This window comes from Drosophila subpulchrella, chromosome 2R (assembly GCF_014743375.2).
Source record: "Drosophila subpulchrella strain 33 F10 #4 breed RU33 chromosome 2R, RU_Dsub_v1.1 Primary Assembly, whole genome shotgun sequence".
In the NCBI taxonomy this organism is placed as follows: Eukaryota; Metazoa; Arthropoda; class Insecta; order Diptera; family Drosophilidae; genus Drosophila; species Drosophila subpulchrella.
The window spans coordinates 15,127,345-15,141,459 of NC_050611.1; the positions used below are offsets into that span (position 1 = coordinate 15,127,345).

A 14,115-nucleotide genomic window follows, 5' to 3' on the forward strand; every position below is an offset into this window, starting at 1 on the left:
TCTAAAAGTGTATATGCCATAAATTTAATATTAAGCTATCAGAATATAAAAAAGCATTCAAAAAAGACATATTTTTCTATCCGACTTTTCTGTATCTCAAATTTCTTACGTGTGAGATAAAGGCTTGAGCCTTGAGAGTTTGACTGTATATTATTAAACCGCTTAACCAACAACTTATTATTATCTCAACTTTCAACTGATGGTAGCAAGGTTACCATATGGAGATTATCTCGAAATCACTGGAAAGCGGCAACAAGTGCGGTGTTTCACGATAAGTTGAAGCCCACAGCGGTATGCATGTACCAATATACGGTTTAATCCATACTTTATGGCACAAACATTACCGAGGAGTGCGGTTACGGTCTAGGGACCTTCGACTACTACGGTTGGCACCCATTATGCACACCACGCCAACAGTCCGCCCCGGACATACACGCACCCACCCACCCATAGACTAAATAGTTTATGTTGTTTACCATTCAGCTGACTGTTGTTGCTGCTTTGGCTGCTGCACTTTGGCATTAGGCGAACACGGAGCACGTCCTGGACACTCAAAGTCATTTGCGGGTTTCGCAAAAGTGGGGGTGTCCTACGAACCGAGTGATAACGGGCTTAAAGTGAAATATATCGACCACTTTTCGGCCTACCTGTTCTGATCATTAATTCAGAAATAAGCTTCAAGAACTTAAGCAACCAAATTAAAAGTTTTTTTAAAGACATTACTACAAAGATATAGCTTTAATTATACGGCACGACAAATATTTATAAGATTAATCTAAACATTAAAAGTTGGTATTCTATAGGGACAATAAAAATGTTGTTTTAAAAAACCCCACAACCAAATCCTGGATCCGCCACTGGTAGTTAGTGACCATGCAAACCTTAATTAGTTAGTAAATAATAAAAAAAAATTCGGTAAATATTGACCGATATCTATGTATGTCAATCATTGACATGCTTTATCCCAACGTTCTAGCTCTTATAGTTCCTTAAATCTTGACATTCGTACGTTCAAATCTTGTATCTGGTTTTATCAACCAATATATCTCAACCAAAAGTTCTGATATCTGGGGTGTCAGCCAAATGACTACTCCTGTGATACAAATACATTTTTTACTCGATAAAATGATTATATGGTGGGAGCGTAGCCCAAACTCCTCAAAGGTTTGATTAGGTAATATATGGACACCTCCCTAGCGCACCCATATATAAAACTTTTTATCCATCCCTAAATATTTTAGATTCATTTCTACACCATCATTTCCTATTGCAGTGTACCGCTTGCACACCCTTCTAGTGCATTTCGTCCCTACGTCTACTGCCCCAGAATGATATTAGATAAAGTATGATTTTAAAAAAACTTTGTTCAAGGACCAACAAATCGATGTTGACAAATTTGTTGGCTGCACCTGGGTAAGTAAGGCTACTGTAAGAGACAATGCGCTCTCTTCCATGAATCTCTTTCAAAATGCAGTTGGATAAAGAAATCTTAAAGATGCATAATTGGAAATAAGATGCGACCATAAAACTTTTATAATCAGTTTGAATATAACTATTTTTACCTATTACAAATTAAAACAATTACGATGACTTTTAAAGTCTGCTTCAATAAACTAATGTTTTAAATATGAATAAATTACATATTTTATATGAATTGTTGTTAACGTATTATTTTTAAATTTAACTTTTTTGGAAATTAAAATAAAAATAATAGAATACCACATTCAGCAACAAAATGAGTTTCCTTAAAACTTTTAGTAAGGATAGCTGAATAAATTGCGTACATGTCCCACTGTGCGCTGCTGAGATTCGCAGTTGCCCATTACAACGCCCGCAGAGGGAAAGAGAACAAGTATTCTCTCTCCGCTGCCAGCACTTGCGTTTTCGCTGGCTGTGTGCGTGTGCGTTCGTTTTTGTTCAATCCGTGAGATATGCGCGCGGCTGTAAGAGCGAAAGAGTAATGCCGCAAATTTTACTCTTCGCTGTAAGTCTTTCTCCAAAAGTATCTGATGCGCGCGGCTGTAAAGAGAGGATGATTACAAGCGCATTTAATATTGCTGCACCGCTCGCACATATTGATCGGCATTTGCGGTTGTCTCGCTCCTACAAAAGTAAAACAAAAATATAATGCTCTCATTTTCTCATTACGACGTGGAAACAGCGCACAGTGGGTACAATAACATAAATCAATTTATTTTTTGATGAAATTGACTTACAGATATAGTTTGTTTGTTATTTCAAATGCAAAATAATTAGCAGAAATTTGTTCCGGTCATTCGTAAAATTAAAACAGATTGATAAGTTTTTGTTAATTTGATACCATTTTTAATAAAGGTTATGAACAGATCCCATAACGTTTTTCTGTGCTGAAGATTTATATTTATGAACTGTAAATAGAACAAATTTAAAGAAATTCAGAAAGTCAATATATGTACGTTATTATGAATTATATAATATGGCGCAATTAAAACTTATCAAAAATTCTTGTAAGCCACCATGGAATGCCCAACTTTGACCACAGTGCAGCGGCAGCGCCGCCGACGTCGACGCAGAGCGTTTGGCGACCGCTGCTCTCATTTTCTCAGCAGTTGCAGCGGTTAACATAGCATTTACAGCGTGCGTGGAGTGAGAAAAGCGCCTAACAGGCCGATTTGTATGCGGCTAACATTCTGCGTGGACTGAGAAAAGCGGTTAACAGCGGGTAAGAGAGCGAGACGGTAGAAAATGGCCTCTGCCGACGTCGCTGCCGCGGCGGCATGAAGAGAGAAAACCGTATCCGCGGGTTTGCTTGGCGTTCGGTGAATTGCCATTCGCAACCTCAAACAATCTTCGAGCTTCGAGCTAAAACTTTGTGCACGGTTGGAAATTGCTTACCAGTAGCGAAAAAAAAAAAAATAAAAAATAAAATAACAGAGAAACAGAGGAAGAAGAAGCAGCGGCAGCAGAAGTAGCTGAAAGAAAAGCGACGACAACAACAAAGCAACAAAAGCTGATGAATATACGTGTGTTCGTGTGGGTGCCGTGCATTTTGCGTACACAGATACACAAGTACGCTTAAATTAAATACTTTGGCTTAATTAAATACTTCCGCGGCGTCGTTTATCGTTGTTGCTGTTGTTGTTGATATTTTGCCTCTTCCTCACGCGCTTGTCTACGGTTATCGATTCTCGTCGTCTCGCTCCCCCGCACGCAGCGAGTTGTTGTTTGTTTGTTGTTTGTGTCTGTCACTCTCTCGCCCCGTCCCACTCACTCTCTCGCCCGCCGTCGCGATTTGTTTGTGTACTGAAAAGAGGCAGCAACAACATAAAAGCCAAAAGACTGCGAAAAAGCATAAATAATAAACAACGAGACAAGTGCAAAAAGCGCAGCGAAAAGGCCAGGTAAAAAAGAAAAGCTGGCGCTAACGGTGAAAGTGAGCCGTTACGAGTTTCTGTGTGTGAGTGTGTGTGCGACTGTGAGATGCATGCGTGTTAGTGTGGAAAAACAGTGTGTGTGCAAAAGCAGAAACAACATTTGTTGAATAAGAACAACCGGAAGATTTTTCCTTTGCCACCCACGAAAATTCAGCACAAAAGGGCCAGGCAAAAAGGTAGCGCTCTCCCGCTCGCAGGGAGAGTGTCGAAGAGAGAGTGGGAGAGAGAGAAACAGGCGCGTGGCAGTGTTAAAAAATTAGTGTTGCAGTTGCAACACTCTCTCTCTCCCTCTCTCTATCTCTCTCTTTTTTTGGACACCTTGCAACCCTTAGAGAAATTCTCTCTCTGCGCCTGACTGCCCGCTCTCACTCTCTCTCTTTCTCTCTCGCTATACCCATCTCTTTCTGGCCTTTCTCTCGGTTTCCACTTCGCTCACAGGTTTCCACTTCTTGCATTTGACTGACATTCGCCAGCTCGGCGTCGAAGTGGAAAAACTCAGAAAATCCGAGTCGGAAAAGCTCCTTGCGACCGTTAGAAAATTTCACTTAGTCCCATCATCTCGCGTTTCTTCCTCCTGTCCGTGTGCGTGTGCGTGTGCATCCGTGTTGCCAAGTTGTTTCGCAGTTTTTTTCGGCAGTAAGTTGGGGAAAGAAGAAGAGGTGACAATCATTCTGCCGCCGAACTGTCATCCAGTCTGAATTTCCCTTTTGACAGGTGCACAGTCGCACATTTCCCCACTCAGAGTGCAGTTCGTCCACTTAGCGGTTCTTTCGCAGCACGCTCTTTATTCAAATCAAACGATGTGATTGCAGGACTAAATTCAAAAAACACATTAAAAACTACTTACAAAAATACACAAAAAAAAACACAGTGAAAGACTTGATAAGAGACAAAATTCCAATTTGCTAAATTGATTGTGTGTGTGCAGTCAAAATTATCACTATTTTGCATTGTTGTTGTTGTTGCCGCGCTCCACCATTTTGTAAGCGAAAAGAAAATAACAATTGCCGCCGCATATGAAAACAAAATAGAAAAGCGCACGTCACAAAGTTCAGCGTTCAGTTTTGCCGTTCAGTTTCCATTAATGAAAAATCCACCCCCACAAACAAAACAAAGTCAGCCGTCCGTCCGTGTGTGTGTGTTCTGTGTCTGTGTGTGTGTGTGCTGTGTGTGTGTGCGGGGCATTTTCCATTTTCCATAAGGGTTGTACTTGAAGCGGGCCGAAAAAGTTTTTCAAGTTTACTTTTACGCGATTTTCACAGCACTTCTTTTTCGCTTTTCTGACAGTTCTCCAACCGTCCTCTTTGCGCCTCCTGTTCGTCCTTCTTTCACTGCCTCTTCTCTTTCTTCATCCTGACATTTCGGGCATATTCATTTCCTTTACTTTCGGCTTTCTCCCCGTTTCCGTTTTCGCTTTGTCATTTGCCGGCGCTTTTCGCTGCTTTTCCATCTGTTTTTGACAACTTTCCGAGGGTTGTTTCAGAATTTTCCTCTTTGTTTTGTTCTTTGATTAATGCCCTTGCTTTACCTTTCCAATTAGAACGCATTATGGATTGTCATTTGTTTAGATGGCCCGTTATGTATTTCCTCCTAAATTTCCCATAAAAATGTAATTGTCCTATTTCGTCATTCTCCGCTTGGGACGCCGAATAATTAACCCAATTAGACTCCGATAAGAAATGGTTCCTAGTTCTAGTTATAGTTCTAGTTCTATAAACAATGGTACATATAATAGAGGTTCCTTTTCAAGTTCTAAAATAGACATAGTAAAAGGTCAGCTTGATTGCAAATGTCTTGTTCTATGGAAGAAATACTAATTTTCCTATCATATGAATGTTAGATCGTTTAGAATCTTTAAAGCATTAATTTTCCTTCAACGAACTTAAATCATTTAAATTATAATAAACAGTTTCTCTTCACTATAATTTTTAAATTAAATTTTGCAAATATATTTCCTTAATAGCTACCCAAAATATATTTATTTTGATAAAAATCTCTACTTTTATCAGAAACCAAATATGGCTGTAGCACCATTAAGATAAGGGGTTTATTTTCGACAATAAATTATAAACTTAATTCCCCTTGATTGCCCCAAAACATTTAAATTATTTTTACGACACATTCAAGCTGCGAATCGTGCTTAAGTGTTATCCTGGGAATAGCAGGAAATTGGAAATGCAATTTAATGCCCAAGTTTCTCCTGCCGTCGTAATGAGCAACGAAATTCTTTTTCCCCATTTCGATTCGCTTTTTTTTTTTTTTTTTTTAATAAAGACCTCACCGCTTGTTTTCTCTCTTTTTATTCGTCTTGCAGCTGGTAAATCCAACTCAGAAGAACATTCAGAGGAAACCGGAAAATTTATCACGCAAATCAAAAGTGCAATAAAAAGTTGAAAGTGTTTTACACAGCGCCAAAGAAGGAAGTTGAAGCGAGAATAGTAAATAAATGAGAAGAGTTCACAGCCACACCGTCATATAAACAACAACCCAAACATCCCACATTCAACACCAATTACAAAGTAAACATTTACAACTCATTTCTCGCCCAAGAGATTCGAGTGTTGTAAGCCACAAGAAACAAAGAAAACAAAACAAGAAATCGCGCGCGCGTTTTAAAAGCGTTTTCCCCCCTAGATCTCGAAATTCGCGCGGCTTCGTCGCACGTAACTTATATATATCTTTCGCGCAACCACTGGGCTCAGGCCTCAAAAATCCGCCAAAATTCTACACCAACAAACTTTAATCAGCCCCGAGATTTCGCTCCAGTTCGCAACGGCGACCACAATGCCCTACAACGGCGCTAGTAATGGCAGTGGCGCCAGCGGCGCCGGCGGAGGGGGGGCCACCATAGTCGTCACCGAGGGGCCGCAGAACAAAAAGATCCGCACCGGAGTCCAGCAGCCCGGGGAGAACGATGTGCACATGCATGCTAGGGTGAGTACTACAAACTATTGGATGTTAAAAAAATGAATTCAAAACCGGTAATAGATAAGATTAAAAAGACAACTGATCAGTTATTAAAAAAAATGTATGGGCATTTTTACGGAGATTGTCTTAACAAGTGTATAAAGTTATAACTTGAAGGTTCTGATAATCGAATTGATAATCATTCAATAAAATATTGTAATATTCAATTAGCTTATAAGGAAATCTTGTCATTATTTCTAGTAAAAATCACAGCCAGAGAGGTATTAACTTTTCGAGTTAAATTTTTTAGGTATAAATGTAACTTGACAAGTTAATACCTCTCTGGTTGTGATTTTTTTGTGATAAGATATTTTTTTCACTAAAATTTAGTGACTAAAGTTTTTGAAGAAAATTACCAGAACAGATTTTGAAAAATTTATACAAATCCATATTATGGTGGCTTTGGTTCGGTTCGGGGTTCGAGCTTAAACGATTAGGTTCCTGTTTGTGAACCGGTTCGTCGATATGCTGGAACAGTTAAACAATCAGAGATACACATTTTTTTTCTTATTATATAATGTGAATTTATTTATTGCTTTTTAATAATTGAAACAAGTATAATATAATATAATAAAAAAAATATATTAAAAAAATTTTTGTTTTCTTCAATAAGCACAAAATGTTAATACGAACACAGAATTTTTTTGTTTTCTTCAATAAGCACAAAATGTTAATACGAACACAGAATTTTTAACGATGTTTGTCAATAGGAAGAAAAAAAAAATCACGATACAGGATTTTTTTGAACCGATCCGAATTTGATACATTATAATTTCGGTTCGGTTCCGGTTCAACTACAAAATAAGCTGCTGCTTAGGTAAACGATTCGCTTCGTTTTCAAAAAATATCGGAACCACTTGGGTTTGAAGGGGTTCACAACCCTGATAAAAATTAAAAAATAATAGGTTAACTTTGATCTTCTTTAGCTCCTTGGGGTTTCTTGTTACTAGTAGCTAAGGATCACATCAATACTATTTTTTAAATTAGTTGTCAAGTTCTTATAAATATTTTCCAGTGCAGATCCCACCTCTCCATCAGCCCACAAAGCTCGTTGGGTGGGTGATCCACTCTAGCCACCCTTATCAGACTCGATTCCCGTATTACTGCGTGTTTTCGGGCACCCAGCCCACTGAACTCGGCACCCGTTCCATCAGCCCTCGCCATCACCATCCCAATCGCCATCACCACCTTTTCCCGCTTTCTGATCCCTTGCATGTACTTTTTCGATGGGTGGCCCTGGGCGTTCGGGGCGGCTGGCCTTGCTGATAAGTCCGGGGTGGTGGTGGTGGTAGTTGCTGCGCTGATTCTGATAAAGTTTTCCGAATTGGGGGTTGAAGTGGCCGAATTGCATGGAGCTTATCGGGGAGTCGCGATTGTGAGGCTGTCCACGATATCATACAGTTTTATCGGAAATAGAGCGAGCTGATTTAGTTTTTTACCATTCAATATTGCGGCCAATCGAACCTGGAAATCAATGCATAGATAGTATACCATTTCAAATGAACATCCGAGATTGTTTTATTTTACCAAGAACAAAAGGTTGTTGTATTTACTTCATAGAAAATAAATTTCATGCCGAAACGAGGGAAAATCAAATATTTATATTCTCCTCACGTTTTCTGTAAAAGTTTTCTATACGATTTCATTAATGCTTGATAACGAAGAACTTCACTTAGCATTTTTGCTTATACACTTTTGGGATTTCAAATATTTTTACTAAGTACCTAATAAAGAATTCAAAATGGTTTTCCCTTTTTAATGGAATTTCAAATTAACAAATTTAATAATCTCTTTTTGGGTTAAATTAATTGTTATGTGTTTATATCAGCTTTTTTGTTCAAGAAGTTTTATGAGGTAATATTTTTTGGGGTACTTTCGAATGTATTGTTAATGCGTTTTACGAATAATGCCATATTTAAGAGTACATTTTGGTGTTTACAACTGCGTTGCAGTTTGCATTGCAATTAGCTTGCAGCTTTCTCTGGCCGTCGGCAACCATTGCAATTTTCCACGGCCCGAACTTGTGTTCTCACCCACGTTGCCTGCAGCAGCAGCAATTGCAATGGCAGCAACATCAGCAGCAGCAACAGCAACATCAGCAGCAGCAACAGCAACAGCAATTGTTGCTGCCCGTGTTGTGTTTGTTTTTGGCGAGGGCTGGAAAAATCGATTTTGCCCAGTGGCAGTTGCTGGCTGGGAAACTCTCGCCTCTTGTCTGCTGGCAACTTGCCGGCGCTTATCGTCGCTCGTTTCGATAAAAATGTTGGATCCCAGTGAAGGCAGGCAGTCAATAAAGCCCGTAGAACATGATAAACAGGCTGTGTGTTCGATGGTTTATTGATTCGACGATGGGTGCTGACAATCCTTAAGTACAGCGTACTATATTACTTAATTTCGGCGGGCTGATGGAAAATTATTGTTGTGTTGCCGGCGGATAATGAGAAAATGCCGGAGAGTTTTGGAGAGCGCGCAAAACCGTGTTTTCCAAACACGCTCTTCTTGCGGCCGCGCAAAGTATGCAACAATTTTTCTCTTATCCCTGCTCTCAAACAACGCCTAATGGCCTGCTCATTGGGATGATATGATATATATAATATATATATATGTAGATATCTGTTTGTGGGTGGCCTTTGAGCTGTTGCTTCCGTCTGTGGGTCTGTTGATGTTGCTGTTGCTGTTTGCTGTTGCTAGTCCTGATGTTGCTGCTGCTGCTGTTGCTGATGCTGCTCGTCGCACACACTTGACTTGACAGCGCAATTAGCACATGAAGCAGCATCTTCTCGTCATCTGAAGAGTCTGTCCTTTTCCGTAAAATCCGCCGGACTGGATGGAGCCGTTTGTCGCTCGTCGCCTGTCGCTTGCCACTTGGCATCGTTTACGGTCTTGCTGGTTACTACCTGTGGACCCATCCCATCCCGTAACCCATCCCATCTTCTGGAACTCGCAACTTGGCGCTGCGTACGTGCCCAAAAGGCGGAGGAGCAGCAGGCCGCCAGTTGGTTGCTCTTCCATGTGATTAAGTGCACTCGTAGGCGGATGCGCTAAATCCCATCAACGAGGCAAAGCCAAAGAACTTTGGCCCACTCGTCGTGTGGCAGGTTAAACGATTTAGTTCTTGCCCTTTCGCCAAAGCAGGGTGAACCCTCAGAAAGGGGGGGGGGGGTGTATTTGAGATCGGGCAATGTGTCAGCCATCAAGGAGAGGGGGTGGAGGCGCCTCTTGGAGCTCTTTTGACCCACTAATGACGGGGTAAGCCCCCTAAGCAGCGAAAGGGAAATCTAATAGAATGCTGACGAGTATCTTTAAAGCAATTTAATATTCGGAAGCAAGTTAAAGATTACATTTCTAGTTAAAATAAATGAATACCGGAAAGTATAGTAAATTATTTAAAACGTTGCATATAAAATACTCGTGTGCTATGTTTATTATCAAAGAACTTGATGGAATTCAATTTGAGTTCTTAATTGTGGTATACTCATTTGTATTTTGCACACAAACTTTTTATGATCATGATTTTGCAGTATTTTCCAGTGTGAAACGGATGTTTTGTTTTTTTCTGGTGATGGAAGTATAAAATAAATAATGATATTCAGAGTTATATGATTTTAGAGTGGTTCTTAACATAAGACACATATTATTATAATCAGAGTGGATCTCTTCCTACGATACATTTAACTTGTAGAACATAATTTGCATTTAGTAAAAACCAAAATCTTGCCCTATCATAAAAATAAACAATTTTCTGATGGGATGAGCTTTTGCAACACCAACTCGTGTCTGAAAATCCAATATGCTGTGCCACCAAAATTTTGTCTGGCATCTGATAAAATCATCAGCATCAGCATGCACGTCTGTCATTTGCACTTTTCCCCCAGACGCACGTTTCCCTTTCCTTTTTCTCCTTTTAGAGCAGAAGGGTCAGCGGGAAAATGCGTTTGGTTTGTGCGACATCGTCACCAAAAACGCGACTTTCACAGCCGCCGATGCGTCTGGCAGCGTGACGCATGCTGCAGCAACCAAAATCCACACTCACTCGCTACGACATGGTCATGGCAAATAAATTCTGCATCCAGACCCCGCCCAGCCAGACCGGCATCCATCCCATCCACATTCACATCCACATCCATCCCATCCTCCCAGCCATCCATCTATCCATCCAGACAGTTATAAATAGAGCAGGCAGACTGCAGTCTGACCAGCGGACGATGCATCCTTGGCAGCCACTCCTCTGAACTCCACTCCACTCCACTCAACTCCAGTTGCCAATGATGTATTCAGAAAAAAAAGGAAAAAAAAATCTGTAAGCATTTTTGGTGGTGCGTGTCTCGAGGCCAGAAACCCGCATGCAACCCCAAAATGAAAACCCATACCCCTGGACTAGATTTTTAACCTGCCAAAAAGGGGCCCATCTAATGGAACGGATGCAACGGTCAAAGTGCATTTCCACAAACCCTTTCCCCGAATCAAGTTCTTAATTAAATGCAATGGCAATTCGGGGTTGGTATTCATCTTCAATTTCGGTTTTTCGTTTTTTCAGTGTTCCTTGTTTTTTTTTCGGCGATCGTTTTACCTTTTGCTGACCAGCTGCTGCTGGGTTCGCTGGCCTTTTATTAAAGATAATTGATTTTTATTGTCTTTCACGTTTCAAGTTTTAATTGCAAAAAGTTGCCATCGATGTACCGTACCACACAGGGGTGGCATCAAAGGAAAGGGTTGTTTGCCCCCGGTTGGCAGGGGGTGTATTACACCCTCGACTCGGTCTCCTGTTGCAGTTGTGTAATTGAACTAATTGAAATTGCTGTTTGCCAGGGACTTTAAGGTGGAGTGGCGAATGTCCTTGGCATCCTCTGTGCGCATAACCTTTTAGAGGAAAAATGCATAGCACTGACTAACTAATTGGCTCCCTGACAGAAGAGGGTTACCTAACTAAGCTCTCTTGTCTCAGTCAAAGCCCCAGCTCTTGGAGTTTCCCTCGAAATCTGCTGGTGAAAGCCGTCAAATTCAAGCAATTTATCTTTGATAGACATAAGGACAGTGCCTTATCCCAGACCATCATCATTGTGCAGCATGGCCAAAATTGGAAACTACTATTAGAAATGGCCAATTGTTGCAATCAGTTGTCGGTTCTTGCGTATCGATGAGCAATTGATTTTCTCCATTTTACCCAATTTACGGTCATAGGAAATGAAATTCCTTCTATGATACGAATACTTAATTAGACACACAGCTGTGTTCATCGTGAATAATAATTTTCGTAGTTCATATTTCGGTCAAAGCCATCAGAAATTCAAATCCGAAAGGAAAGTCTTGTCCAGCACTCGAAAACAACTCGTTATGAGTTTATGAATTGTTAAAGAGATCGAAAATATGTAGAAGTGCTTCGCACTGAAAAGTTCTGATTTTCTTTCACACAATGTCATGAATTTTCAAGTTTTGTTGCACTTCTTCAGTGTTACACATGTAGATTGTGTTCCTTCTGCATATTTATGGAAAAAATAATAAACGTTGGTATTAAATACATTTTATATGAAGGGTGGTAAAAGTATATTTCATTATTTATTATTAATGTAGATTAATTGACTCTGTACATCCAAAAAATATTGTGAATATGTATTCATAGAATATTAGTTCGCTATGAATATAATTTGACCCATAAATCTATTAAATTTGCAGTCTAACACGTGACTTTTATTTCCCTTAACCTTCGATGAATTGAGCAATCAACAATTGCCCCTAAAATAAGACATCACACAATGATGACATGATGACGATGCGGGCGATGGAAATGATGGCCTGTTAGTAGCGTTTCAAATTAACACCTTGTCATTATACTTTTTGGATTTTCTTTCGAGCGTAATAAGGCGATTTCACGGCATTAAAAATACATAATCTAAGACAGCACCAAAGTGATTCTAAAAATAATTTGTCAAGTTTGTTTTTCCTTATTTCTCTTTTTTGTTTTGGTTTGAATGGATGAGGTTGTCGACTTAAACTCCAATTACAACAAATTATGAATCGTGTAGAAACAGCGGAGCAAGTATTTCTTTGCTACAAGTTCGAGCAAAAAGTTCAATTTCATCGCGCTGTTATGTTTCTCCCTCGTTTTTCTTCCCGTGGCCAAAAGATACTTTTGGTTCCCCTGCTGCTATTACCGCTGCTTTCTTTATGTTTCGTTCTTTTCTCTTTTTGTCATTTACTTACATTGCCTGCCAGATGTACGGTAGAGGGGGGGGGGATCCGGGGGCCAGTCGTGTATTTGCCGGATGTCATGCTGGGTCTCTCTCGAAGGTCGGAAGTGTAGTTTTTTAAGTACACGTTTATATATAATTTGATATATGGCGCATTGTCATTTGCCATCTTATGTGGACAACTATATATGTATGTACACATTGTCTTTGGGGGAATCAGATTCTGCAACTGTATCTGGAAGATATGAAATTGGGCAGAAGAAGTAGCTGCAGCAGAGGGTATTTTTGTTCGTTTTTTTTTTGTGGAAATATGGAACACAGTTGAACGAGGTCATCTAGCAATGTTTCAATGTTTTAAGGGGAAAACCTGAACACAGAAATGCTTTAAAATAAAATGAAGTGCTTGGAATAGTGCTAGAAAAGATGTGTGAATTATAAGGTGTTAGAGAGATAATTATTCTTAAGTAGAACTATTTCACAAGGCGATAATTAGGGTTGCTTGAATCTATATGAAACAAGGAAAAACGCTATAGTCGAGTACCTCGACTATCAGATACCCGTTACTCAGCTAAAGGGACCAAAGGGAAATGGAGATATGCAAGCAGAAAAGCAAGATTTAAATGAGCCACCTACCGGCAGAAGACAGATTTAAGCATTGTGGGCGTTAGGGTAGGCGTGGCAAATTTTTTTTTTGGATCAATCGATAGGTATTGACGAGACCAATACATTTCAGTTAAAATTTTTTATCTAGCATAAAAATTGTGGGCGCCACAGGCTTAGGCGGTTTGTGGGCGTTAGAGTGGGCGTGGCATATTCGCATAACAAACTTGCGCTGCGTACAAGGCTACGGAATCTAAATATGAAATCCCAATACTCTATCTTTGATAGTTTCCGAGATATCCGCGTTCATATTTACGATTTTTTGAAGTTTGTGGGCGGTTTGTGGGCGTTAAAGTGGGCGTGGCAAACTTTTTTTTGGGTCAATCGATAGGTATTGATGAGAACAATACATTTCAGTTTAAATTTTTACTCTAGCATCAAAACTGTAGAAGCCACAGTTTTGGGCGGTTTGTGGGCGTTAGAGTGGGCGTGGCACTCTACTGAAACAAACTTGCGCTGCGAGAAAAGCTCAGGAATCTTTTCGCCAAATCTCAATAGCCTAGCTCTCATAGTTTCCAAGATCTCAGCGTTCATCCGGACAGACGGACAGACGGACAGACGGACATGGCTAGATCGACTCGGCTAGTGATCCTGATCAAGAATATATATACTTTATGGGGTCGGAAACGCTTCCTTCTGCCTGTTACATACTTTCCGACGAATCTAGTATACCCTTTTACTCTACGAGTAACGGGTATAATTATGATGTTAAGTAAATGAAATATTATTTGTTAAGTTGCAAACGTTAAGTGTGGGACAAACTAATACCTCTTGTACAACAAAATAAAAACTATATTTCATTAAAAACCTTGAAAATCTGTACAGTTTTAATATATGTATTTCAATATATCACTTTTTTAAACGCTTTTGTAAATATTTTATCTATA

The 14,115-nt window shown here is 39.8% G+C and overlaps 1 protein-coding gene across 21 annotated transcripts in view; it reads left to right on the top strand.

Moving 5' to 3' along the window:
- Positions 1-2,829: 2,829 nt before the first annotated feature.
- LOC119549532 (heterogeneous nuclear ribonucleoprotein L) overlaps positions 2,830-14,115 on the top strand; it is a 116,195-nt gene continuing 104,909 nt past the window's right edge. For 16 of the 21 annotated variants that reach the window (XR_005219418.1, XR_005219417.1, XR_005219419.1 and 13 more), the window contains exons 1-2: positions 2,830-3,380; positions 5,728-6,347. Coding sequence is in view for 18 of the 21 variants with exons in the window: in XM_037857657.1 (XP_037713585.1) it covers positions 6,198-6,347 (150 nt within the window). In the remaining 3 variants the exon portion in view is untranslated. Of the gene's footprint in view, positions 3,381-3,926; positions 4,050-4,223; positions 4,396-5,727; positions 6,348-14,115 lie in introns of those variants that run through there. The other 5 variants (XM_037857652.1, XM_037857653.1, XM_037857654.1 and 2 more) reach the window with 5 other exon arrangements.